This window comes from Hyperolius riggenbachi, chromosome 7 (genome assembly GCF_040937935.1).
Source record: "Hyperolius riggenbachi isolate aHypRig1 chromosome 7, aHypRig1.pri, whole genome shotgun sequence".
NCBI classification, from domain to species: Eukaryota; Metazoa; Chordata; class Amphibia; order Anura; family Hyperoliidae; genus Hyperolius; species Hyperolius riggenbachi.
This window is the reverse complement of record NC_090652.1, coordinates 38963576-38989899: the sequence shown is the minus strand read 5'-3', so window position 1 is coordinate 38989899 and position 26324 is coordinate 38963576. Positions and strand designations below refer to the sequence as shown.

Genomic DNA, 26324 nt, shown 5'->3' with positions numbered 1-26324 from the left:
GACCCCCGTTAGGTAGTGATTGACAGCAGGGACCCCCGTTTAAATAGTGAGTGACAGCAGGGACCCCAAGTTAAATAGTGAGTGACAGCAGGGACCCCCAGTTAGATAGTGAGTGACAGCAGGGACTCCCAGTTAGATATTGAGTGACAGCAGGGACCCCCAGTTAGATAGTGAGTGACAGCAGGGACCCCAGTTACATAGTGAGTGACAGCAGTGACCCCAGTTAGATAGTGAGTGGCAGCAGGGACCCCCAGTTAGATAGTGAGTGACAGGGACCCCCGTTAGGTAGTGAGTGACAGCAGGGACCCCCATTTAGGTAGTGAGTGTCAGCAGGGACCCCTATTTAGGTAGTGAGTGACAGGGACGGACCCCCTTTAGGTAGTGAGTGACAGGGACGGACCTCCGTTAGGTAGTGAGTGACAGGCGCGCTCCCCACCCCCACCTACCTCGCCATGTCAGACCTCAAGATCAGCGGGTAACCCGACCAGATAGAGCAGGCGCCGGGCACAAATATGCGGAAGTGATGTCACTTCCGCATATCAGTGGTGTCCGCTAGGTCCTAGCGCCCGCTCTATCTGGTCGCCCGCTGATAGAGGTCTGAGTGACGCGCTGCTGTCTGGCTGCTGGCAGCGGGGAAAGCCGGGGGGGGGGGGGGGGAGCGGCAGCCAGGAGATCCGTGGCACCCCAGGAGAGATTGGGGGCGTGGGCCCCCCCAAAATAGGGCTAGCGACGCGCCTGTCACTGCATATACCTACCTGTTGTGTTCAGTGGCACGCTTTGTGGACTTTCAGCGGAGAAACAACTTGCCGGTGAGATGCTTGATATGTGATAGGCCGACTCGCTGGAATTCGACCCTGGTCATGTTCTCTCGCCTGCTAGAACAGGAGAGAGACGTCACCCAGTACCTGTACAATTACAGTAAAAGGACACAATCTGGGGAGATGGGGATGTTGAGGCCCAACAACTGGACACTGATGCGAAATGCATGCAGGCTCATGCGGCCGTTTGAGGAGGTGACCAACCTGGTGAGTCACAGTGAAGGCACCATCACACTTGCTCTTCATAACAGATTCTCGTTAAATGATTTAAAGTTGATTCATTTCACATATACAGCAGGGCCTCAAAAGTCCTCCTGTATTGTTATTTTTGGTCACTACCTCGGGACGTGCATGCCATGCCTGCTGCCTTCCTTGGATGTGCGGGGGTGGTAACCGTTTCTTAGGCTCCCACTCCGGACCGGAATCGAACCAGGATTCCCCAGCCATTACCCGTGGTCACTCGCAATGGCAGACTTGCCCTCCATAAGATTCTCGTTGCAGGTACTGAACAGCAAGCAGAATAAGTATTTAAAAAAATAGATGTAAGCTTTAACGATGGTAGAGAAAGAACCATTGAAAGTTGATAAGGCAGTCAGACATTACCTGACATCACTGAGTGAGGAAGAGCAATCTCGCCATGGTGCGCACCAGTCCAGCACGGCCGTCACTATGCAAACAGCTGTTTGCGGTGCGTTACACAGTGAGTTTGGTGTGTCAGTGTGAAGCAGTACTCTAATTACACTCCCTGATTGATGTATACACATGCAAGATGTTTGAAAGCACTTTAGGCCTGCAATTTAGCATTCAATGTGATTTCTGACCTTAAAACGCTGCTTTGCGTCAAATCCATTTTTCCCCGGGACTTTTGGTGTCTATCCCACTCATCCATGCCCCCGTCCAGGTGCTAGACCCCTAGAAACATCTTTTCCATCACTTTTTGTGGCCAGCATAATTTTTTCTAGTTTTCAAAGTTCACCTCCCCATTGAAGTCTATTGCGGTTCGCGAAAGTTCGCGCCAACCGAACTTTCGCGGTAAGTTCGCAAACCGGGTTCGCGAACCTAAAATCGAAAGTTCGGGCCAGCTCTAGTGCAGATTCCTTCTTAAACTGTAGTAAAATAGGAGGAGCTAGGAAGGTCTCTCAGACAGTGCAGTGTGTGAGGGGAATTGCTGTTGCTGAGGTAACCAACACACCTGCTGTATTGATAGCAACAGGCTCTGAGGAGGAATTCAGCAGGGGGGAGGAGCACTTCACAAATCATGTCAGGTCTGCACAATCTGTAGAACGGCTATCAAGCACGTCTTATCTGCAGCAGTTTAGGAACAGATTTGCCCTTTTCTTAACTGTAGTGAAGCCCTAGAAATCCACGCTAAACTACCGCTACTACCTAGGATTTAAGAAGATTCCTATTATCATCATGCAGAACTGTTCTCCCTGCTGGTTAGAACAGTTTAAGAAGAAAAAACTGGCGGTAATGCATTGATAAATCTGGCCCCATGTCTCTGAAAAATGTTCAGGCACCAACTGTATGCAGAGAGGTTATTGCTTACTTACATTTCTCTGCTTCTTACTAGCTGCCTGAAACCAACAGAGAAAATTCCATGCTATTTGCAGCACATATCCTTTAAGATAGGAACACACTAAGCAGAATCGCATATGCATTTTCCACTATGTGCTATGGGGAAAACTTATGCATTTCTGCCTAGTATGTTCCTACCCTCAGTAAACCAAAAACAATGCATACGTAATTGGGCTTAATAGAGTTTGGATACAATAGTCACTTCTGCATGCTTAAAGGGACTCCGAGCTCTAAAAATAAATGAAATTGGTACTTACCTGGGGCTTTCTGCAGCCCACCCTAGGTCGGGAGGTCCCCCGGCGTGGTCCTGGCTCCTCCTTTGGTCACTCCGCCGCATACCGCACCGCCGACACCCGGGTTGGGTGTCGGGCTCCCAATTCCTGAACCGGGATGCTCATCGTCATCACGTTGCCCGCTGCGCATCATCACGGCGGCCGGCGTGACAGTACTGCGCATGCACGAACTGCGGAGGGACCGGGAGAGGAGCCAGGACCACGCCGGGGGACCTCCCGACCTATGGTGGGCTGCAGAAAGCCCCAGGTAAGTACCAATTTAGTTTATTTTTAGAGGTCAGGGTCCTTTTAACTAAGTACCATTCGAAACAAGTGAGGAGAGAAATCTAAGCAAGCTTTAAGGAACATGTTTATGTGATGGGAGAAGTGCTATGTGTAATAACAGGAGATATGATGGTGGACTTAAAAGACTGAGTAAGATTACTGTAGGAAGTAAAGTGGAGTTTAAAACTTTAAAGCGGGATTGTCTGCCATAAAAAAACAAACAAATTCTATTTAAACACTGCAGTGGGCCTGATTCACAAAGCGGTGCAAAGTGTTTGCACGCGAGTGAAAGCCACTTTATCACGCCTAAACTCATTTTAGGCATGATAAGAAGAAACCCGCGCAAATTTTCCGGAAGGAAGTGACAGTTCTTCCTCCCCGCTGTGCGTCCTTAACTCCGCCTCCTCCACCTGCTGCTTTAGTTCCATATATGTTTCATTGCACGCAGCGAGTAGGGGAGCTTCACTGTGTGCGGGCTTGTGGTAATTGAGGTCGGAAGGATATCCAACCTCAATTATCACAAGCCCACACAAAGCGCAGCTCCCCTGCTCACTGTGTGCATTGAAACATACACGGAACTAAAGCAGCAGGTGGAGGGGGTGGAGTTAAGGACGCACAGCGCGGGGGTAGAACTGTCACCTCCTCCCCACTCATAAATGATGTTCTGCCTCGGTCGAAGACGATGACTGAGCAGAGCAAAGTCCACAGGGGGTGCTGGAGTGGGGGAGGATGCTGCTGTGAGTTAGTCACAGCACCAATAGTAAAATACTATTGAAGGTTTAAGGGGAGAGGATTTAGCCTCAAACTGTGGGCAAAAGACATTATTCCCACCAGGAACAAAATTCTCTTAACTTACTATATAAAATTCACTAACATCAAAACGTGGACAGTGCAATACATCTGTTATGTAAGTAGGTCAAGAAATGTGCAGCATGACCTTGGAAGTTCCTGCGGGAACTTGTTGTTAGGTTTTGGTTTCCTGGGGGGGAGGTTTTTAGGTAAGGACAGTGATGCAGTCAGCTGGGATTGGGTAGTTTAGTTTCTGGGGGACAGGGCTAGTCAGGCGGCTAGGAGGTAACGGCCAGTTACCTTAGGAAGGCAGCAAGAGCAAACGTGCCTTTGCTCTCGCTGCAGACAGGGGATTCAGGATGATCGAGCAGGCTATTTTGGGTGCCTTGCTCCAGCTCCGGGAGGAGGCGGACCGGCGGGCAAGCGATTGGCTGCGGGGAGTGATGGAGGCGGCTTACTTGCCACGACCTGTGGCGAGTGCCGCACATGGTGAGAGAGCGGCAGGTGCAGCGGGGAGGCCGCGGCAGAGCAAGCGGACGGTGGACAGGCTCTCCCCATCCCCATCACCGCGAAGAACAGGTGTGCGGTGGTCGAGGAGGCCCATGGACCTGATGGCCCTCCCGCTGGCACAAGCTCCAGCAGCCAGGTTAGTGGACCCAGGGATAGGGGACAGCGGGTGGGGGGTGCCAGAGCAGAGAATGCAGCCCCCAAAGGAAAGCTCAAGGGGAATGCTGGTGGTAGAGGGGCCAAAAAGCAGGCAGGGAGGACAGGGGAGCATCCATCCTCTGATCGGACAGCAGATTGTCCCCAACAGCCTGCCTCTATCTTTCTGGATTCTCTCCCTTTAGTGTCAGGGGTGCTTAGCAGCACAATCCCGGGCAAGGCCCCTGGGGCAGCAGTGAGTTCACCAGGTCGCGGCTCGGTTTTAGCCTCAGGGGGGTCATTCCTTGGGGGTGTCCGGCCCAACGGCCTTGGTTACAGCAGTGGGTCCCGGGACAGGTTGGATGCAAAAGTGCAGGTCAGAGTAGGGGAGGAGGCATGAGTTTCCCTCCACAGGTCTGGGGTAACCTGTACCCTGGTCCATGGGGTCCGCAACCATTCTGGACCCCTTTTGGCCCCATGCAGCCGCCAGGCATGGGCAGTGGAATGGGATGGATCCCGCCTTACGCAGGTCCTGGGCAGCAGAATGTCCCTAGTCCCTGTGATGCTCACCTGCCTTTTGTTTCACAGGTTCCCATGGCTGGTGCAGGCCCCAAGAGAGTGGTCACTTCTTCGGCAATGCTGACGCAGCCAGGCCAAGCTGGACCATTGGAGGATGCATCGGATCGGATGTCGGCAACCGGAGCTGCCCCGGATAGCAGGCCTGATACTCCTGTGTAACCTTTGGGTGAGTGCTTGCCACAAAATTTTTCTAATGACACACAAACTGATGTTGAGGTGGCCAGGGGCTCTGGCAGGGGTTTATTGGGGGTGTTTGGTCATTCTTGGACAAGTTGAAGGGGGGGTTAGGACATCGACATTTTCACCCTTCTCCCTCTAGAGCGGTTTAACATTGATCGCTGAGTTAAAGAGAACCCGAGGTAGGATTTAATTATGCTAGTGGGGCACAGAGGCTGGTTGTGCACACTAACACCAGCCTCTGTTGCCCCTTGGTGTGCCTCCAGGACCCCCCTGCGCGCCGATATACCCCCCGCAGTGCTGGCGACACACAGCGTGTCGCCAGCACAATGTTTACTTCTGCCTGTCTGTTAGCGCCGCTCCCCCGCCTCCTCTGTATCGGCGCTACCCGCCTGCGTCCCTTCCCTCCCGCTGATTGGAGGGAAGTGACGCGGGCGGGTAGCGCCGATACGGAGGAGGCGGGGGAGCGGCGCTAACAGACAAGCAGAGGTAAACATTGTATAGCGGGGGGTCCATTGTATAGCGGGGGGTATAGCGGCGCGCAGGGGGGTCCTGGAGGCACACCATGGGGCAACAGAGGCTGGTGTTAGTGTGCACAACCAGCCTCTGTGCCCCACTAGCATAATTAAATCCCACCTCGGGTTTTCTTTAAGGGGAAGGAGCACAGGAAGGAGGAGAATGAGGACAGGAGGAGGTTCCGGCTGATACCATGAACCTTTGATAATTGGCTCCAGGCCATTACTATTTTGGGCAATATGATCGGGGAAAAGTTTCCGGATAAATGTACCCCCCTTTTTTATTATCTGGATTTGGAGTGGGAGGCTCACAGGGTATACGGTGGGCTAGCATTGCTGAGGCATGATGAGCATTTTCGTCAGCACATGTTGGTGCAGCCAGATTTGGACTGGCATCACAAGGACATCGGGATCTGGCTCAGGGTCATGAGTGGAAAAGGGGGCACATATCTCTCGGCTTCGAGAAGTTTGCCTTTTCAGTCAGGCAGTGCCACCGCAAGAGCGGGGGCTGGGAGTTCCAGGAAAAAAAGTCTGTGTTGGTCCTACAATGACACCTCCTGTAAGTGGGGGGGAGCTTGTAAGTTCAAGCACGAGTGCTCCTTCTGCAGGGGCTTACACCCGGTTAGCAAATGCTTCAAGAAAGGAAAAAGGGGTGCCGGGAGTCAGTCTTCAGACCATTTTGGTAAGAGGGATGACACCAGTGACGGTAGAGGTGATGAATCCCTGGCTAGATAGGTATGAGAATACAGCTGCCGCCCAACTATTGAGAGAAGGTTTTAGGGTGGGTTTTAAGATTCCCTTGGGGGTTCAATTCCGGGTGGTGAAGAAGAAAAGCTAGATTACATCCGATTGTGGTTCGGGAAAAGTTAGCTAAGGAAGTTTTGTTAGGGAGGATGGCCGGTCCGTTCCCTGACTCGCCTATTCCGGAGTTACTGGTGTCGCCTTTGGGGGTGGTCCCTAAAAAAGAAGCAGATATATATATATATATATATATATATATATGTATATATATATATGTATATATAAAACAATTTTTTTAAAGTTTAATATGCTATGGTAAGGTCTTAATACTGTTTTTTATTTTTATAGATGTTCCAGTCCGTAAGGTTTGGCTCCCGGGGCATTCCTTTGTGTATTGGGCCGAACAAAGGGTCGGAGCTCGTAGGAATGGAAAGCAACTTGGATTTGCATCTTGGGAGGCAGCTTTGCATTGGCATGGTGTAAGGGGTTTGCAATGGGAGGATTTGCTGGCCATTTTTTACCGGATGCTGCAGCGTGAGGGGAGGGCCCTCTTCAGGTTGTAGTCGTGCTTGCTGGCGGCAATGACCTGGGATTGACTCCTATGCGATCTCTGATCAGGGCTATTGTTTCCGACCTGTCTATAATGTTAGAGGTGGCCCCAGGGGGTGAGGCTTATTTGGTCGGAAATAATACCCCGTTTTCGATGGTGTTGTGCTTGAAGCTACAGGGCAATTGATAAAGCGCGTATCAAAATCAACCACGCGGTGACTAAATTTGTAAGGAAACAGGGAGGTTTGGTTGCACGGCACGTCAATGTTGAACACCACCGGGAGCTTTTTTGACGGGATGGGGTCCACCTTACGGATGTAGGTGTGGACATGTTTAATCCTTTACTGCAAGAGAAGATTGAATTTGCGGTTGGGTCGCGGCGGGCAAGCTAAAAGTAAGGAGTCACTTTTGGTTTGCTGTTGGCGGAGTTCCCTTTGCTAGATGTGGTGGATTCGGCAGGTGGAAGGGGCAATATAGGTTGGTTGGTGGGATGGCTTTCATGGGGAGCCATCCTATACGAGTGCTTATCAAAAAGTGGTAAGGTGTGTGCCATGTAGGCCCAATGGACTCCTGAGCCCAGGCTGCGGGTAGGAGTTTTGGTTTCATGCGTGGTGGTTTGCCCCTCCCCTTTTCAGTGGTTTGGCTAGCAAAGGGATGAAGATTTCAAGCTGGATGTTCATGCTGCTGTTATGCTGTTTTGTACTATGCTGTTTGTACTATGATTGTTATGTTTTATATTTATGCATATGTATTTTGACTTATGTCATCATGTTTTATGGACGTATGTATATTTTACATTGTCTTATGTTCTATTGTGTTTTATTGTCACTTTGTTGTGTGGCCGGTACTATAATAAAGTGTACAGTATCATTCCAAGCACTGTTTCAGGTCGTCGGTTTAGCATAACTAGTACTGTAATTGGAATGTAAGAAAAAGGGGGGTATCGGTCACTGATTTATAAGGTTTGGAGGGGGGAGGAGATTGGTTGTAGGGGGAGGGGTGAGTGTAGTTAGGTGGGAGCAGAGTGAACGCTGCTAGGTCAAGTTTTTACCTACTTATATAGGTGTTTTTTCCCCTAGCATAGTATGGCTAATCCTCCTGCTTTAAAGGTTTTAGCTTGGTGTGTATTTTAGTGATGATTGGAATCTGCTAATTATGATTACATTAAATATTGTGTAATTTTTCACAATTACAGCCATACGTAATTACAATTTGGACATGCAATTGATGTTACATAATTCATCTATAATTTTGCGTAAATACACCAAATTTTGTGTAATTTGATGCCAAATTTAGTGGTTAATAGCAATGCCCCTATACATGCTATCATCATCAAAATTGCTACACACAGTATGTTAACCTCCTTGCCGGTCCAATTCCCGCCAGCAAGGGGGCAGCGCAGCACTTTAATTTTTTTTTTTTTTCAAATCATGTAGCGAGCCCAGGGCTTGCTACATGATAGCCACTATGCGGCGGCAACCCCCCACCCACTCCGATCGCCTCTGGCGATCAGAGTAAGCAGGAAATCCCGTTCAGAACGGGATTTCCTGCAGGGCTTCCCCGGTCGCCATCCCCGGTCGCCATGGCAACGGGGCGGGATGACGTCATGGACGTTGGGACGTCAGAGGGAATCCCGATCCACCCCTCAGCGCTGCCTGGCACTGATTGGCCAGGCTGCGCAGGGGTCTGGGGGCGGCTCGGCGCGGTGGGTAGCGGCGAATTGGCGGGTAGCCGCGGCCAAAGTGCTAGCTGCGTGTAGAAAAAAAAATTATGCAAATCGGCCCAGCGTGGCCTGAGAAATCCTCCTGCGCAGGTTATCCCGAGCTGAGCTCTGGATAACCGGCAAGGAGTTTAAGGGGTGTATTGGGAACAAGCAAAATACATTTTTTTAAAAAATAATTTGTAGTCTTTGAGTTTAAAGGGAACCCAAGCTGAGAGGGATATGGATGTTTCCTTTTAAACAATACCAGTTGCCTAGCAGTCCCGCTGATCTCTTTGGCTGCAGTAGTGGCTGAATCAGACGCCTGAAACAAGCATGCAGCTAATCCAGTCTGACTTCAGTCAGAGCACCTCATCTGCATGCTTGTTGAGGAGCTGTGGCTAAAAGTATGTGGCTAGGTGCACACATAGCAGAAATGCAAGGCGTTGCGTAAAAAGCTGTGTTTTTGCCACTAATTGAAGTCTATGGGCCGCAGGAAAAAACACATATAAAAACGCATATGCGTTTTATATGCGTGCATTTTCAAAACCCGCTGGTTTTGTTGCATAGTATGCAAAAACGCATCAAAAACGCACATAATAAAAGGCAATGGAAATGCAATGGTATGCGTTTTTCATGCGTTTTTATATGCATTTTTTTTTAATTGTTTTGTGATGTATTTCCGCTTCCTGTTATCTTGCTTATAATTTGCATAAAATACAATTGTAAAATGCATGAAAAACGCATACAAAATGCATATGTGTTTTGTGTATATGAACCGCAAATGCATTACAACGCACGCAAAATGCTTGAAAAAATGCAACTGCGGTAAAAAAAAATGCTAATGCAAAAGCACTAAAAACACAGTAAAAGTACACCCAAAAAAATATGTGACATAAAATGCTGTTATGTTATGTGTGCACCCAGCTTGAGAGACACAGGATCAGCAGGAGAGCCAGGCAACTGGTATTGTTTTAAAAGGAAAAATCCATATCCTTCTCAGTTTAGGTTCCCTTTAACCTCTTGCCATCCGCGTAACGCCAACTGGCGTGAATGCGGCGAAAGCCCCAGGACCGCTCCAAGCCACTACGACCCTTGCCGCCGTGCACTCCCGCTTGCTCCCATACTCTCTCCCATGCTTGACCGATCATTAGAGGTAAGATTAATGAATGGGAACCCTATACTTACACGTCTGCACATTACTTCCTGTTTGCATACTAATAGTACGCACAGGAAAGTTATGCGCAAGGACATCTTGTGGCCAAATAGTAAAATTACATCTACACACCTTTTTTTTTTTTTTTTTTTTAATTAAAAAGTCTTATATTACACTTAAAATGAACCCCTTACCTCCCACACTCCCCAATAGTTACACAAATACATTTTTTGTAAAAAAAATACATAAATACTTATCATAGGGAAATATATTAAACATTGCAATAATCGGGACAAATGGGCAAATACAATGTGTGGCTTTTATCAGAGCCAGGACAAGGTCTTCCAGCACTCAAGGCTGAAAGACCAAAGTGTGCCCCTCCACCTCTCCCACCCCAGCCGTCACACACTGATTGCTGTTTGATTAAGAGGCGCTCCAGGGCCTCCAACCCCCCCCCCCCCCCCCAACACCTTAATCTCTAGTTATTTGGCTTGCAATCACTGCCATGTATCCCCTTTTTCTTATTTCTCTCTGCTTCAAACACAATAGGGTAATGATAGCTGAGCAATTTGTGCGCTCCCTCCTACACTGTGCCCTGAGGCTGGAGCCTCTCTCGCCTCTGCATCGGTCCGGTCCTGGCTTTTATCCACAGTAGAACATTTTATTTTACAGCTTTAACGGCCAAAAATTGAGAAACAATGTTTTGGGGTTTTTTTTCAATTTTTTTTTATATTACACTTAGAATGAACCCCTTACCTCCCACACTCCCCAATAGTTACACAAATACATTTTTTTGTAAAAAAAAACACAGTTAAAAAATACATAAATACTTATCACTGAACTTTGTTTTTATAATATGTATGTCAAGAGGGTATATTACTGTTACTTTTTAACCACTTCAGGACCACAGTCTTTCTACCCCTTAAAGAGAAACTCCGACCAAGAATTGAACTTTATCCCAATCAGTAGCTGATACCCACTTTTACATGAAAAATATAATGATTTTCACAAACAGACCATCAGGGGGCGCTGTATGACTGATTTTGTGCTGAAACCCCTCCCACAAGAGGCTCTGGTACCGTACGGTACTCTGGGCAAACTGCCACAATGTAACAATGACACACACAGGAAATGGCTGTTTATAGCTGTCTGTTAAAGCCAGAACAGCTACATAATCTGCCCACAGTAACAATGTCACCATGTAATACATGTCAGAATGTGAATCTGGGAGAGGAAAGATTTTACAATGAGCAAACTCTGACTAAATCATGTATACATAATTATTGTAAAAATTAAGCACCTTTTTATATTAAATTATTTTCACTGGAGTTCCTCTTTAAGGACCAGGCACTTTTTTTCCATTCAGACCACTGCAGCTTTCACGGTTTATTGCTCGCTTATACAACCTACCACCTAAATGAATTTTACCTCCTTTTCTTGTCACTAATAAAGCTTTCTTTTGGTGCTATTTGATTGCTCCTGCGATTTTTACTTTTTATTATATTCATCAAAAAAGACATGAATTTTGGCAAAAAAATGATTTTTTTTAACTTTCTGTGCTGACATTTTTCAAATAAAGTAACATTTCTGTATACATGCAGCGCGAAAAATGTGGACAAACATGTTTTTGATTAAAAAAAACCCCATTCAGTGTATATTTATTGGTTTGGGTAAAAGTTATAGCGTTTACAAACTATGGTGCCAAAAGTGAATTTTCCCATTTTCAAGCATCTCTGACTTTTCTGCGCACCTGTCAGGTTTCATGAGGGGCTAAAATTCCAGGATAGTACAAATACCCCCCAAATGACCCCATTTTGGAAAGAAGACATCCCAAAGTATTCAGTGAGAGGCATGGTGAGTTCATAGAAGATTTTATTTTTTGTCACAAGTTAGCGGAAAATGACACTTTCTGACAAAAAAAAAGAAAAAAAAAAGTTTCCATTTCTTCTAACTTGCGATAAAAAAAAAATGAAATCTGCCACGGACTCACTATGCTCCTCTCTGAATACCTTGAAGTGTCTACTTTCCAAAATGGGGTCATTTGTGGGGTGTGTTCACTGTCCTGGCATTTTGGGGGGTGCCTAATTGTAAGCACCCCTGTAAAGCCTAAAGATGCTCATTGGACTTTTGGCCCCTTAGCGCAGTTAGGCTGCAAAAAAGTGCCACACATGTGGTATTGCCGTACTCAGGAGAAGTAGTATAATGTGTTTTGGGGTGTATTTTTACACATACCCATGCTGGGTGGGAGAAATATCTCCATAAATGACAATTGTTTTATTTTTTTTACACACAATTGTCTATTTATAGAGATATTTCTCCCACTCAGCATGGGTATGTGGAAAAATACACCCCAAAACACATTATACTACTTCTCCTGAGTACGGCGATACCACATGTGTGGCACTTTTTTGCACCCTAACTGCGCTAAGGGGCCCAAAGTTCAATGAGTACCTTTAGGATTTCACAGGTCATTTTGAGAAATTTCGTTTCAAGACTACTCCTCACGGTTTAGGGCCCCTAAAATGCCAGGACAGTATAGGAACCCCACAAATTACCCCATTTTAGAAAGAAGACACCCCAAGGTATTCCGTTAGGAGGATGGTGAGTTCATAGAAGATTTTTTTTTTTTGTCACAAGTTAGCGGAAATTGATTGTAATTGTTTTTTTTCACAAAGTGTCGTTTTCCGCTAACTTGTGACAAAAAATAAAATCTTCTATGAACTCACCATACTCCTAACGGAATACCTTGGGGTGTCTTCTTTCTAAAATGGGGTCATTTGTGGGGTTCCTATACTGCCCTGGCATTTTAGGGGCCCTAAACCGTGAGGAGTAGTCTTGAAACCAAATGTCGCAAAATGACCTGTGAAATCCTAAAGGTACTCATTGGACTTTGGGCCTCTTAGCGCACTTAGGGTGCAAAAAAGTGCCACACATGTGGTACCGCCGTACTCAGGAGAAGTAGTATAATGTGTTTTGGGGTGTATTTTTACACATACCCATGCTGGGTGGGAGAAATATCTCTGTAAATGACAATTGTTTGATTTTTTTTTACACACAATTGTCCTTTTACAGAGATATTTCTCCCACCCAGCATGGGTATGTGTAAAAATACACCCCAAAACACAATATACTACTTTTTCTGAGTACGGCGATACCACATGTGTGACACTTTTTTGCAACCTAGGTGCGCTAAGGGGCCTAACGTCCTATTCACAGGTCATTTTGAGGCCTTTGGATTCTAGACTACTGCTCACGGTTTAGGGCCCCTAAAATGCCAGGGCAGTATAGGAACCCCACAAGTGACCCCATTTTAGAAAGAAGACACCCCAAGGTATTCTGTTAGGAGTATGGTGAGTTCATAGAAGATTTTTTTTTTTGTCACAAGTTAGCGGAAAATGACACTTTGTGAAAAAAAAAAACAATACATATCAATTTCCGCTAACTTGTGACAAAAAATAAAATCTTCTATGAACTCATCATACACCTAACAGAATACCTTGGGGTGTCTTCTTTCTAAAATGGGGTCACTTGTGGGGTTCCTATACTGCCCTGGCATTTTAGGGGTCCTAAACCGTGAGGAGTAGTCTTGAACCCAAATGTCTCAAAATTACCTGTGAAATCCTAAAGGTACTCATTGGACTTTGGGCCCCTTAGCACAGTTAGGCTGCAAAAAAGTGTCACACATGTGGTATCGCCGTACTCAGAAGAAGTAGTATAATGTGTTTTGTGGTGTATTTTTACATATAACCATGCTGGGTGGGAGAAATATCTCTGTAAATGACACATTTTTGATTTTTTTTACACACAATTGTCCATTTACAGAGAGATTTCTCCCACCCAGCATGGGTATGTGTAAAAATACACCACAAAACACATTATACTACTTCTCCTGAGTATGGCGATACCACATGTGTGACACTTTTTTGCAGCCTAGGTGCGCTAAGGGGCCCAACGTCCTATTCACAGGTCATTTTGAGGCATTTGTTTTCTAGACTACTCCTCACGGTTTACGGCCCCTAAAATGCCAGGGCAGTATAGGAACCCCACAAGTGACCCCATTTTAGAAAGAAGACACCCCAAGGTATTCCGTTAGGGGTATGGTGAGTTCATAGAAGATTTTATTTTTTGTCACAAGTTAGTGAAAAATGACACTTTGTGAAAAAAACAATAAAAATCTAATTTCCGCTAACTTTTGACAAAAAAATAAAATCTTCTATGAACTCATCATACACCTAACAGAATACCTTGGGGTGTCTTCTTTCTAAAATGGGGTCACTTGTGGGGTTCCTATACTGCCCTGGCATTTTACGGGCCCAAAACTGTGAGTAGTCTGGAAACCAAATTTCTCAAAATGACTGATCAGGGGTATAAGCATCTGCAAATTTTGATGACAGGTGGTCTATGAGGGGGCAAATTTTGTGGAACCGGTCATAAGCAGGGTGGCCTCTTAGATGACAGGATGTTTTGGGCCTGATCTGATGGATAGGAGTGCTAGGGGGTGACAGGAGGTGATTGATGGGTGTCTCAGGGGGCGGTTAGAGGGGAAAATAGATGCAATCAATGCACTGGGGAGGTGATCGGAAGGGGGTCTGAGGGGGACCTGAGGGTTTGGCCGAGTGATCAGGAGCCCACACGGGGCAAATTAGGGCCTGATCTGATGGGTAGGTGTGCTAGGGGGTGACAGGAGGTGATTGATGGGTGTCTCAAGGTGTGATTAGAGGGGGGAAATAGATGCAAGCAATGCACTAGCGAGGTGATCAGGGCTGGGGTCTGAGGACGTTCTGAGGTGTGGGCGGGTGATTGGGTGCCCGCAAGGGGCAGATTAGGGTCTAATCTGATGGGTAACCGTGACAGGTGGTGATAGGGGGTGATTGATGGGTAATTAGTGGGTGTTTAGAGGAGAGAAGAGATGTAAACACTGCACTTGGGAGGTGATCTGATGTCGGATCTGCGGGCGATCTATTGGTGTGGGTGGGTGATCAGATTGCCCGCAAGGGGCAGGTTAGGGGCTGATTGATGGGTGGCAGTGACAGGGGGTGATTGATGGGTGGCAGTGACAGGGGGTGATTGATGGGTGGCAGTGACATGGGGTGATTGATAGGTGATTGACAGGTGATCAGTGGGTTATTACAGGGAATAACAGATGTAAATTTTGCACTGGCGAATTGATAAAGGGGGGTCTGAGGGCAATCTGAGCGTGTGGGCGGGTGATTGGGTGCCCGCAAGGGGTAGATTAGGGTCTAATCTGATGGGTAACAGTGACAGGTGGTGATAGGGGGTGATTGATAGGTGATTGATGGGTAATTAGTGGGTGTTTAGAGGAGAGAATAGATGTAAACAATGGATTTGGGAGGTGATCTGATGTCGGATCTGCGGGCGATCTATTGGTGTGGGTGGGTGATCAGATTGCCCGCAAGGGGCAGGTTAGGGGCTGATTGATGGGTAGCAGTGACAGGGGGTGATTTACTGGTGATTGACGGGTGATTGACGGGTGATTGACAGGTGATTGACAGGTGTTTAGGGGGGATAGATGCATACAGTACACGGGGGGGGGGGGGTCTGGGGAGAATCTGAGGGGTGGGGGGGTGATCAGGAGGGGGCAGTGGGCAGGGGGGGGATAAAAAAAAAATAGCGTTGACAGATAGTGACAGGGAGTGATTGATGGGTGATTAGGGGGGTGACTGGGTGCAAACAGTGGTCTGGGGGGTGGGCAGGGGGGGGTCTGAGGGGTGCTGTGGGCGATCAGGGGGCAGGGGGGGGAAATCAGTGTGCTTGGGTGCAGACCCTCGGACACTGGGACCACCAGGGCAGGAGGCAGCCAGTATAATAGGCTTTGTATACATTACAAAGCCTATTATACAATGTAAATGCGGCGATCCGGGTGCTAGTAACCCGCCGGCGCTTCCGAACGTCCGGCGGGTTACTACGAGCGGTGGGCGGAGCCAGTCCCTGGCGGCTGATCGCGTCACGAATGACGCGATCGCCGCATAACCACTCCCGCAGCCGCCCCCGCCGATGGGCGTATTGCGGTCGTTTGGGCCCGGACTTTGCCGCCGCCCATCGGCTGGGGGCGGTCCTCAAGTGGTTAAAGTATGTACTTGGAATTAGTGATGGATGCAAAACTGAAAAAATGCACCTTTATTTCCAAATAAAATATTGAGGCCATATATTGTATTAGGGAAATATTTTAAACATTGCAATAACCGGGACAAATGGGCAAATAAAATGTGTGGCTTTTATCAGAGCCAGGAGAAGGTCCTCCAGCACCCAAGGCTGAAAGACCAAAGTGTGCCCCTCCACCTCTCCCACCCCAGCTGTCACACACTGATTGCTGTTCGATTAAGAGGTGCCCCAGGGTCCCCAACATCCCCCCCCCTCCCCCCAACACCTTAATCTCTAGTTACCTGGCTTGCAGTCACTGCCATGTATCCCCTTTTCTTATTTCTCTCTGCTTCAAACACAATAGGATAATGATAGCTGAGCAATTTGTGCGCTCCATCCTACACTGCGCCCCGAGGCTGGAGCCTCTCTCGCCTCTGCATCGGTCCGGTCCTGGCTTTTATCCACAGTAGAACATTTTATTTTACAACTTTAACGGCCAAAAACTGAGAAATAATGTTTTGGGTTTTTTTTTATTTTTTTTCTTATTATTCCCATTAAAATGCATTTAGAATAAAATAATTCCTAGCAAAATGTAACACCCAAAAAAGTGGTGGCGAAAAAAACAAGAGATCATTTAAGTGTGAAAAGTACTCATAAAGTTATTGGCAGATGAATGGACGCAGCGCTGAAAGGTGAAAATTGCTCTGGTTTTTAAGGGGAAAAACCCTTGGAGGGGAAGTGGTTAAACTAAATTACGGAGGTATTATGTTTACATGCCAAATTAATTAAAATTTTTCCCGAAATGTTGCATTACAATTTTGCATTGGAATTGCGAACTACGATACAAAATAACAATTATGCAAAATAAGTGCTCATCACTAGTGTATTTTTCTCTTTCTTTCTCATCTGCAGCACTGGAGAAGGGGTTGGCCACCTACGTGCCCTCATTGCAAGTTATATACAAAGAGAATTATCTCTTTCATCTCACTGTTGAAGCCCTATCCTGATTGATGGGGTTCCAGAAAGCCTGGTGACAAGTCAGTTTGATGCGTTGGTGCCTTGTGGTTGCCAGTCAGTATTGTGTTGCGGCACCTCACAAAGCATCTTCCCAAGGGCTAGATGTGTTATAAAAAAAGCTTGTGAATACTCTAACTTCTGTCAACAACCACATAATTCACCTTCCATCATAAATCCCTAGTCACAGCCTTGGAGAGGATGCCAATGCCAGCAGGTATGTCACTCTCACTAATCCAAACAGTTAGAATAGAGAATTATAAATGAATGAGGTACCCATGTGTGTTGCACATGTATAAATCAAACACGTTTAACCTCATTGAGTGGCTCCTTCATTCTTTATTTCTAATTTCTGTCTTCATTTGAAAGTCATGTGAAATCTCTGGGACCTTTTCCCCTCAGGTGCTCACCAAACCACACTGACCTCCTATATGGCCTTACTAGGGCTAGTGGCAGTGCATGCCAACCTCTCCAGTAATTTTAACTTTAACAGGAACACCTCACCTCCCTATGGAAATGAGCATGTAGTCTGGAGCCCAGGGAACATTAATGATTATTGGGTGACAATTATGGTATTTTTACATTAGCAGAGAAAGGATGTTCTGGGTTTAAAATACTTCTAGTACTGAAGTTATTAGTGTTATGGAGTAACAAGCTTATGACAGTTCAGTGTGGTTGTCTTTGTACACTTTGATATTTACCAAATTATAAACATTTTGCCCACAAAAATTAGCACATTGAGAATATCATTTCTAAATGTAATAATTGTAGGTTACTTACATTTAACTGTAGGTTTGTAGCCATGATGCCTAAGAAAAAAAAAGTTAAACAAATTAGATGTCATTAACCACTTCAGCCTTCAGTCGTTTTTACTTTATGCATCCGAGCAATGTTCACCTCCCATTCATTAGCCTATAACTTTATCACTACCTATCACAATGAACTAATCTATATGTCGTTTTTTCCGCCACCAATTAGGCTTTCTTTGGGGGGTACATTTTGCTAAGAGCCACTTTACTGTAAATGCATTTTAACAGGAAGAATAATGAAAAAATGGAAAAAATGCATTATTTCTAAGTTTTCGGCCATTGTAGTTTTAAAATAATACATGCCTCCACAATTAAAACTCACATATTGTATTTGCCCATTTATCCCGTTTATTACACCGTTTAAATTATGTCCCTATCACAATGTATGGCGACAATATGTTACTTGGAAATAAAAGTGCATTTTTTCCTTTTTGCATCCATCACTATTTACAAGCTTATAATTTAAAAAAAAAATAGAAATATTTCATGTTTACATAGATATCTAAAAAGTTAAGACCCTTAGGTAAATATTTATGTGTTGTTTTTTTTTTAAATTGTAATTTTTTTTTTTTTTTATTATTAAACATTTTATGTGGGTATTTTTGGGAGGGTGGAATGCAAATCAATTTTTTTTGTACATATTGGTCTATTTTGTAATTGTTTTTTGCATTTTCATGCAGTTAGCTTTTTGGCCACAAGATGGCAGCCATGAGTTTGTTTACAATGACGTCACTCTAAGCATAACACGGACGCTTAGAGTGACGTCGGGGGAAATAGGAACAGAAAAACCTCAGCTTCCGTGCGAAGCTGACAGTTTTTCTCGGGGGGAGAGCAATCAGTGATCGGGCACCATAGCCCGATTCACTGATTGCCTGGCTAGCGAACCGTGCACGCGCGCGATTGGCCGCGGGGGCGCGCGGCAGCGCACATGGCCTCCTGGGCGTAGCTAGTACGTCCAGGAGGCCAAAGTAGTTAATGACTGCACATGTTCAGTGATGACCAGCAGGAATTATATTAAAAGACAACTGCTTTTGAAATTTTTAAAACTTTAAACACCCGGGATGTTTAAAGCGGATCCGAGATGAAAAACTAACTATAACAAGTAACTTGTCTATATCTTATATAAAGTTTAGAATAGATAGTTTACACAGAAAATCTGTCTGCAAACAGCTTTCATAGAAAATTATTATTTCTTCCTGTGATACAATGACAGCAGCCATGTTGTTTGTAAACATTACACAGAGGCAGGCTTATCTGTATCTTGAGCACTGTGAAAAAAACTTAATCAGCCCCTCCTCCTCCCCTCTGCATCTGAAATCAATGACTAGTAACACCTTCTCCTCCTCCTGCCCAGACTGAGCTCCCATGAGCCCTTGCTACTGCCAAGGCTCTCTGAAAACCTGTGGGCGTGGTTTATTTAGTTTATAGGGAATTAGAGTATTAAAACAAAAACAAAAAAGTATTTGGCTTGAGTAATGCCCTATAAACAATAGGAAAGGAACACAATTATGCAATGAGTAAAAGTTCATCTTGGATCCACTTTAAGTGCGTTGTAAGAAGTTCATTTGGTTAATATTCTCACGTGTCTCTTTCTTTCAGTCCAATTTGCATAATAAAACTGACACAGCAAGTGACAGAACTTGGATCTTTGTTGAACAATCAAATGGTGCTTCTAGCTCTTCATATTAAATACTTGGTGAAGACTGAGTTTGTCTTGAACATGGTATAATGGGAAGGGGGGGGGGGGGGGGGAGCTAAGTATACAGTAGTATCTCCTTGGAATCTGCATGTAGTAATCCTGTCATCTTCTAAAAAGAGTTTGCAGTGGAGAGGTATGCAAGTAAAAGGAAGATGATGTCAGAGGGAGTTGCTTTTGAAAAGGGATTGACATCCCCTCTGTCTTAGCACCAACCCCTGGGTGTATTCTCAAAGGACTGCACAGCCCAGGAGTGTGTGTAAGAGGGGAGGTGACATTAGCTCCTCTGATATGCCCTACTCGAAACTTTACAAAGTTAGGTGCGCAACACCACACAGACACACAGCCAGCCACAGACACAGAGAGACACACAACCATACACACGACCACACACACACACAGACACACGTCCACATACACAGACACACGTACACGCACGCACGCACGCACGCACACACACACACACACACACCAAACACTCCACAGGCACACAGACAGCCGCACACACACATATTCTTGTAACGAAGATCCCAGCTTTTAACTTAGCTGTAGGGACAGCATTGATTGCTGCATAATTTGTATGAATGGATTTGCATGAGGATTAGCATGAGTGTGCAGAAGTTCATTTTTTAATTTGTAGTTTTGCTTGCCACACCCCTTCCAGCACCTCCCCATTAAATCTGCAAGTGTTTAAATGTCCTAGCTCGAGGTGAGCTGGATTTTGTGGTTTTTTTTGTACACACACACAAAACCAGGGGTCTAGTCCTGGGAAAAGAAGTGAGTGGACTCACTTGGAGAACCTCTGCGCCGCGCGTAGCGCGCCAAAATGGGCGTGGTCAAGCACACCGTGGATGTGGTCATGGGTGGGGCCAAATATACATGACCTTAGCAGTGATGTAAAAGGTCTGCCGAGGAAGTTTGAGCTCTGCCGTAGTGTATCCCCCAAAAATAGATGTAATCTGACAGCATTTCACCAAAAAGACACATAATCCGGTAGAAGTTCCTCCAAAATACAGATAATATGGAAGTGTTTCCCCCAAAATAGACAATGTGGCAGCAGCAGTTCCACCAACATACACATAATTTGGAAGCAGTTCCCCAAAATACACGAAACATGGCAGTGGATCACCCAAAATACACGTAACACCCAAAGGACATACAATCTGGCAGTAGTGGTCCCCCAAACATACACAATCTGGCAGCAGTTCCCCAAAATACACGTAATCTGGCAGCAGCCGTTCCCCTAACATACACATAATCTGGCAGCTGTTCCCCAAAATAGATAACAGCGATTCCACAAAAATGCAGATAATCTGACAGCAGTTCCCCCAAAATAGGTAACCCCAGGTAGCCAGGTCTATAGGTGTCCCCAGTATAAGTAGCCACGAGTATAGTAGTCCCCAGTATATGTAGCCAGAGGTATAGTTGCCTAGTATATGTAGCCAGGGGTATATGTGTCCAGTATATGTAGCCAGGGGTATATATGCCCAGTATATGTAGGCAGGGGTATATGTGCCCAGTATATGTAGGCAGAGGTATATATGCCCAGTATATGTAGCCAGGGGTATATGTGCCCAGTATATGTAGTCAAGGCTATAGTAGTGCGCAAAAAGTGGGATCAGTGCAACACCAGGCTGCCTCCGAATGGCCTCCATCAGAGATGCGCTGAGCCCCCCCAGGAACTACAAACGCACCTTGAACCCAAACAGAAGCTCTGCATATACACCAAAAGCATGGCTGTTAAGTGGGAGCAGCTGACCAAAAACGAATTACATTAGTACATAGCAAGGAAATGAGCAGCGCTACTTAAAAACAGACTAGTGCCTACCTGCAAAAGAGTGCAAGCCCCACTTGTGGGGTCGAATACACACCGAGCATACACATGACCTGTCTACCACTAGAGGAGGATGTTGGTTTCCATTAACAGCTTGCATGCAACCTATTAAGTACTCGTCCCTCCCACTGCGAAGAAGTCAATCCTCCATGGGAGGGGCCTAACACTAACTAAATCCTAACCTATGTATATGCATAGCCTGGGTGCGGCTAATCAAATAAAATCGAAAATTGAAAATTGCGCAAAAGGTGGATCAGCGCAACACCAGGCCGCCTCCGAATGGCCTCCATCAGAGATGCGCTGAGCCCCCCCAGGAACTACAAACGCACCTTGAACCCAAACAGAAGCTCTGCATATACACCAAAAGCATGGCTGTTAAGTGGGAGCAGCTGACCAAAAACGAATTACATTAGTACATAGCAAGTATATAGTAGTCCCCAGTATATGTAGCCAGGTGTATATGTCCCCAGTATATGTAGCCAGGTGTATATGTGCCCAGTATATGTAGGCAGGGGATATGTGCCCAGGTAGCCAGCAGGAGGGGAGCAGCGCAGAGAAGGAGAGCTATGGGGACAGCGGGGATGGGCGGACATCTCCCCCCCCGTCCCTCACCTTCGTGCTCCCCTTCCTGCCTCTCCCCTCCGGCGTTTGAAGTGTCGGGCCCGGCGGCGAAAGTGGGAGGGGACTTACCTTGTTCAAGCCGCAAGGGACGCTCCGCTCTGTGTGCTGCTCCCCTCCTGCTGGCTACCTGGGCACATATCCCCCTGCCTACATATACTGGGCACATATACACCTGGCTACATATACTGGGGACATATACACCTGGCTACATATACTGGGGACTACTATAGCCCTGACTACATATACTGGGCACATATATCCCTGGCTACATATTCTGGGCATATATACCTCTGCCTACATATACTGGGCACATATACCCCTGGCTACATATACTGGGCATATATACCCCTGGCTACATATACTGGGCACATATACCCCTGACTACATATACTAGGCAACTATACCTCTGGCTACATATACTGGGGACTACTATACTCGTGGCTACTTATACTGGGGACACCTATAGACCTGGCTACCTGAGGGTACCTATTTTGGGGGAACTGCTGTCAGATTAACTGCATTTTTGTGGAACCGCTGTTATCTATTTTAGGGAACAGCTGCCAGATTATGTGTATGTTAGGGGAACGGCTGCTGCCAGATTACGTGTATGTTAGGGGAACGGCTGCTGCCAGATTACTTGTATTTTGGGGAACTGCTGCCAGATTGTGTATGTTTGGGGGACCACTACTGCCAGATTATATGTCCTTTGGGTGTTACGTGTATTTTGGGTGATCCGCTGCCATGTTTCGCGTATTTTGGGGAACTGCTTCCAAATTATGTGTATGTTGGTGGAACTGCTGCTGCCACATTGTCTATTTTGGGGGAACCACTTCCATATTTTCTGTATTTTGGAGGAACTTCTACCAGATTATGTGTCTTTTTGGTAAAATGCTGTCAGATTACATCTATTTTTGGGGGATACACTACGGCAGAGCTCAAACTTCCTCGGCAGACCTTTTACATCACTGCTAAGGTCATGTATATTTGGCCCCACCCATGACCATGCCCACGGTGTGCTTGACCACGCCCATTTTTGGCGCGCAGAGGTTCTCCTAGTGAGTCCACTCACTTCTTTTCCCAGGACTAGACCCCTGATTATTATTATGTATTTATATAGCACTGACATCTTCTGCAGCACTGTACAGAGTACATAGTCATGTCATTGACTGTCCCCAGAGTATCTCACAGTCTAATCAATGTCATATGTATGGTAACTAGGAGGACATTACTTTATATTGAAGGAGGGGACTCTATACAAAGTTTTGCTGGGCAGCAGTGTCTCTGAATTACAATGCTGCTAAGATCATGTACATTTGGCCCTGTCCATAATACATCATGACCACGCCCACCTTCAGGTGCATGGTCACACCCTTTTTTCACCGCAATAATGAGATGTGTGGGCCCCAGGTTGAAATTTGTTTGGTGGGCCCCCAGTGTCCCAGTCCGACCACACACACACACACACACACACACACACACACACACACACACACACACACACACACACACACACACACACACACACACACACACACACACACACACACACACACACACACACACACTATACACACACACACTTTACACACACACACACTATACACACACACACACACACACACTATACACACACACACACACACACACACACTATACACACACACACTATACACACACACACTATACACACACACACACACACACACACACACACACACACACACACACACACACACTATACACACACACACACACAAACACTATACACACACTATACACACACACACACACACACACTATACACACTATACACACTATTCACACACACACACTATACACATACACTACACACACACACACACACACACACACACACACACTATACACACTATTCACACACACACACACACACACACACACACACACACACACACACACACACACACACACACACACACACACACACACACACACACACACACACACACTATACACACACACTATACACACACACACACACACACACACTATACACACTATACACACTATTCACACACACACACACTATACACACACACTATACACACACACTATACACACGCGCGCACACACACACACACACACACACACACACACACACACACACACACACACACACACACACACACACACACACGTTAGGTGAGTTGCTTATGATTGTCTGTGCTTTTTACCTTTTAGATTCTCTCTCATATGTTTTAATTAGGATAACAGCGCGCACACTGCAATTAGATTGATCTAAAGTCCACCACTTGTTTGTAGGCAATGCGCTAGTGTATACATATTGTCCAATCTGTTACTGTAAAAAGACACCTAAGCGCAACACGGTCCTTTCCTTGGGATGACAAGGAGCTCCGGATAAGTCGAAAGACGAAACTAGTAGGGCGGTGCCCGGAAGTGGCAACGGAGTGTGGGGATCTGAGCAAACATGAGGGAGGAGAAGGATGGCTGTGCGTGCAGCAGCCGGCACCTGCCTCCAGGATCTATGTGGAACAGCCCTCCAGTGGCCAACACAAACGGGGGAGAGCCCGTCTAACAAACTCATGCTTTTGAAAACGTCAGGAATCTGTAAGTGCAAGCCAATATGTTTTAGCAATAAAGATTTTATATACAGTATTATGCTATGTTGGGCATCTCTTTGGAGGTAATCACCTAACTTTGACTAGAAGAGCATAATCCTAAAGGAGGATCCCAGAGATACACCTTGCAACAGTTAAGATCGTGGTGGTCGGGGGTGGCCAGGGAATAACCTCAAGGCATGTATAGACCAATCTGTTGGTCTCCCCAGAGGGTGAGTTGCATTCCTAAGGGGTGTGATGGAGGTCATATCGCTATGTACCTGGAGTTAGTTTAAAGAGGATTGTCATCCCAAGGAAAGGACTGGGATACGCTTAGGTGTCTCTCTCATATGTGCCTGAAAAACAGCAGTTTTGCAGAGAAACGGGTAGCAATTTTGAGTATCCCTTGTTTTGAATTTAAAGGATACCCGAGGTGACCTGTGACATGATGAGATAGACATGTGTATGTACAGTGCCTACCACATAAATAACTATGCTGTGTTCCTTTTTTTCTTTCTCTGCCTGAAAGAGTTAAACATCAGGTATGCAAGTGGCAGTTCCTGTCTGAGTTAGGACTGGGTCAGACTACAGTGTGACCCTCACTGATAAGAAATTCCAACTACAAAACACTTTCCTATCAGAAAGTGGCTTCTGAGAGCAGAGAAGAGATAAAAGGGTCAATAGTTCATAGGTTTTAGCTCTGGCATACTTCAATGAATGTGTCATTGAGAAAAAAAACAATAAAAGCAGTAAAAACTAAAAAGTAGATTTAAATATAAAACAAAACTGTGGAATATCTTACAAAGTCATTTTTAGAAGAGGTAGAACAGATTTTTTTTTTAGTAATGAGTCACAATGTTAGTATGCCATTTTAATGTGCTATTGGGATGCCTTGAGTGCCAAAAATGGTGCTCGGTTCACTAATAGCAAAGCCCCTGTACATGCTAGAATAGCCAAATTTGAAAGAGTTTGTTAAGAAGAACAGTGGGAAAAGAGGAAAAATAAATCTAAAATACCCTGCAGTTTTTGAGAAAATTGATTTTCAATACTTGAAAGAAAAAATGTTTTTTAAAATCAGCAAAATGGCATTTTGCAGCAGAATTCAGGATGCCATCGTTCCGACCGCAGTTTGCTAAACTTATGGTGGCCATACATGATACAATTTTTTCTTCCAATCTTACCATTTCTATTTTAAGTCCCAGAGAATACAGTCTATAGTGCACACCAAAAAATGCCTGTTAATTCAATCATCAACCTCAGAAGTGGTGCAACATCAGGTCAGAAATGAGTGCAACTGATTATTTCTAACTGAGAACAAGAAGACCAGGAGCAACAGCACTTGCATAGTATAAAACTTGAAAACCTTTACTTTAATATCTTCTTAAAACCAGGTAAATCATAAAATGGATTACAGAATACTTCTTACTTCACAAGACATGCACCATATTGATGGAGGACAGCAGGAGGTGCAGAGGATCACGGCCGACGATCGTTTCGCCCCGCCATAGGGGCTTTATCAAGATCTTATGCCCCTCTCCGCCGTCCTGTCCGTTAATATACCCCGTGCTCCTCCTCCTATCCAGGTGCCCAGCCAATCCTAACATAGTGCACGGCAGGAGCTCACCTGTTCAATTGTCCCATCTTGCCGTCTAGTAAGCTTCCTTGATGTCCGTGACATCATTTCCGCGCTCCACCTCAGTGGAACGCATTACTTCCGCATTCTAAAGCCGGGTTTCCTAGTACTTACGTATGCATGCGACGAAAATGTTCTAGCGTGCGCACCCGGGAGACATCTTGTGGGCAAATGTCGGTAGTACATCTTATAATCTATTACTTGAAATAAAAGGCGTA

General features: G+C 45.8%; 1 protein-coding gene across 1 annotated transcript in view; it reads right to left on the bottom strand.

Moving 5' to 3' along the window:
• The window catches only part of LOC137525981 (interferon-induced very large GTPase 1-like), a 100450-nt gene that overhangs the window by 15605 nt on the left and 58521 nt on the right, over positions 1 to 26324 (bottom strand). The window contains exon 2 of the mRNA XM_068247192.1: positions 17697 to 17725. Within this exon, the coding sequence (XP_068103293.1) occupies positions 17697 to 17725 (29 nt within the window). The remainder of the gene's footprint in view (positions 1 to 17696; positions 17726 to 26324) is intronic.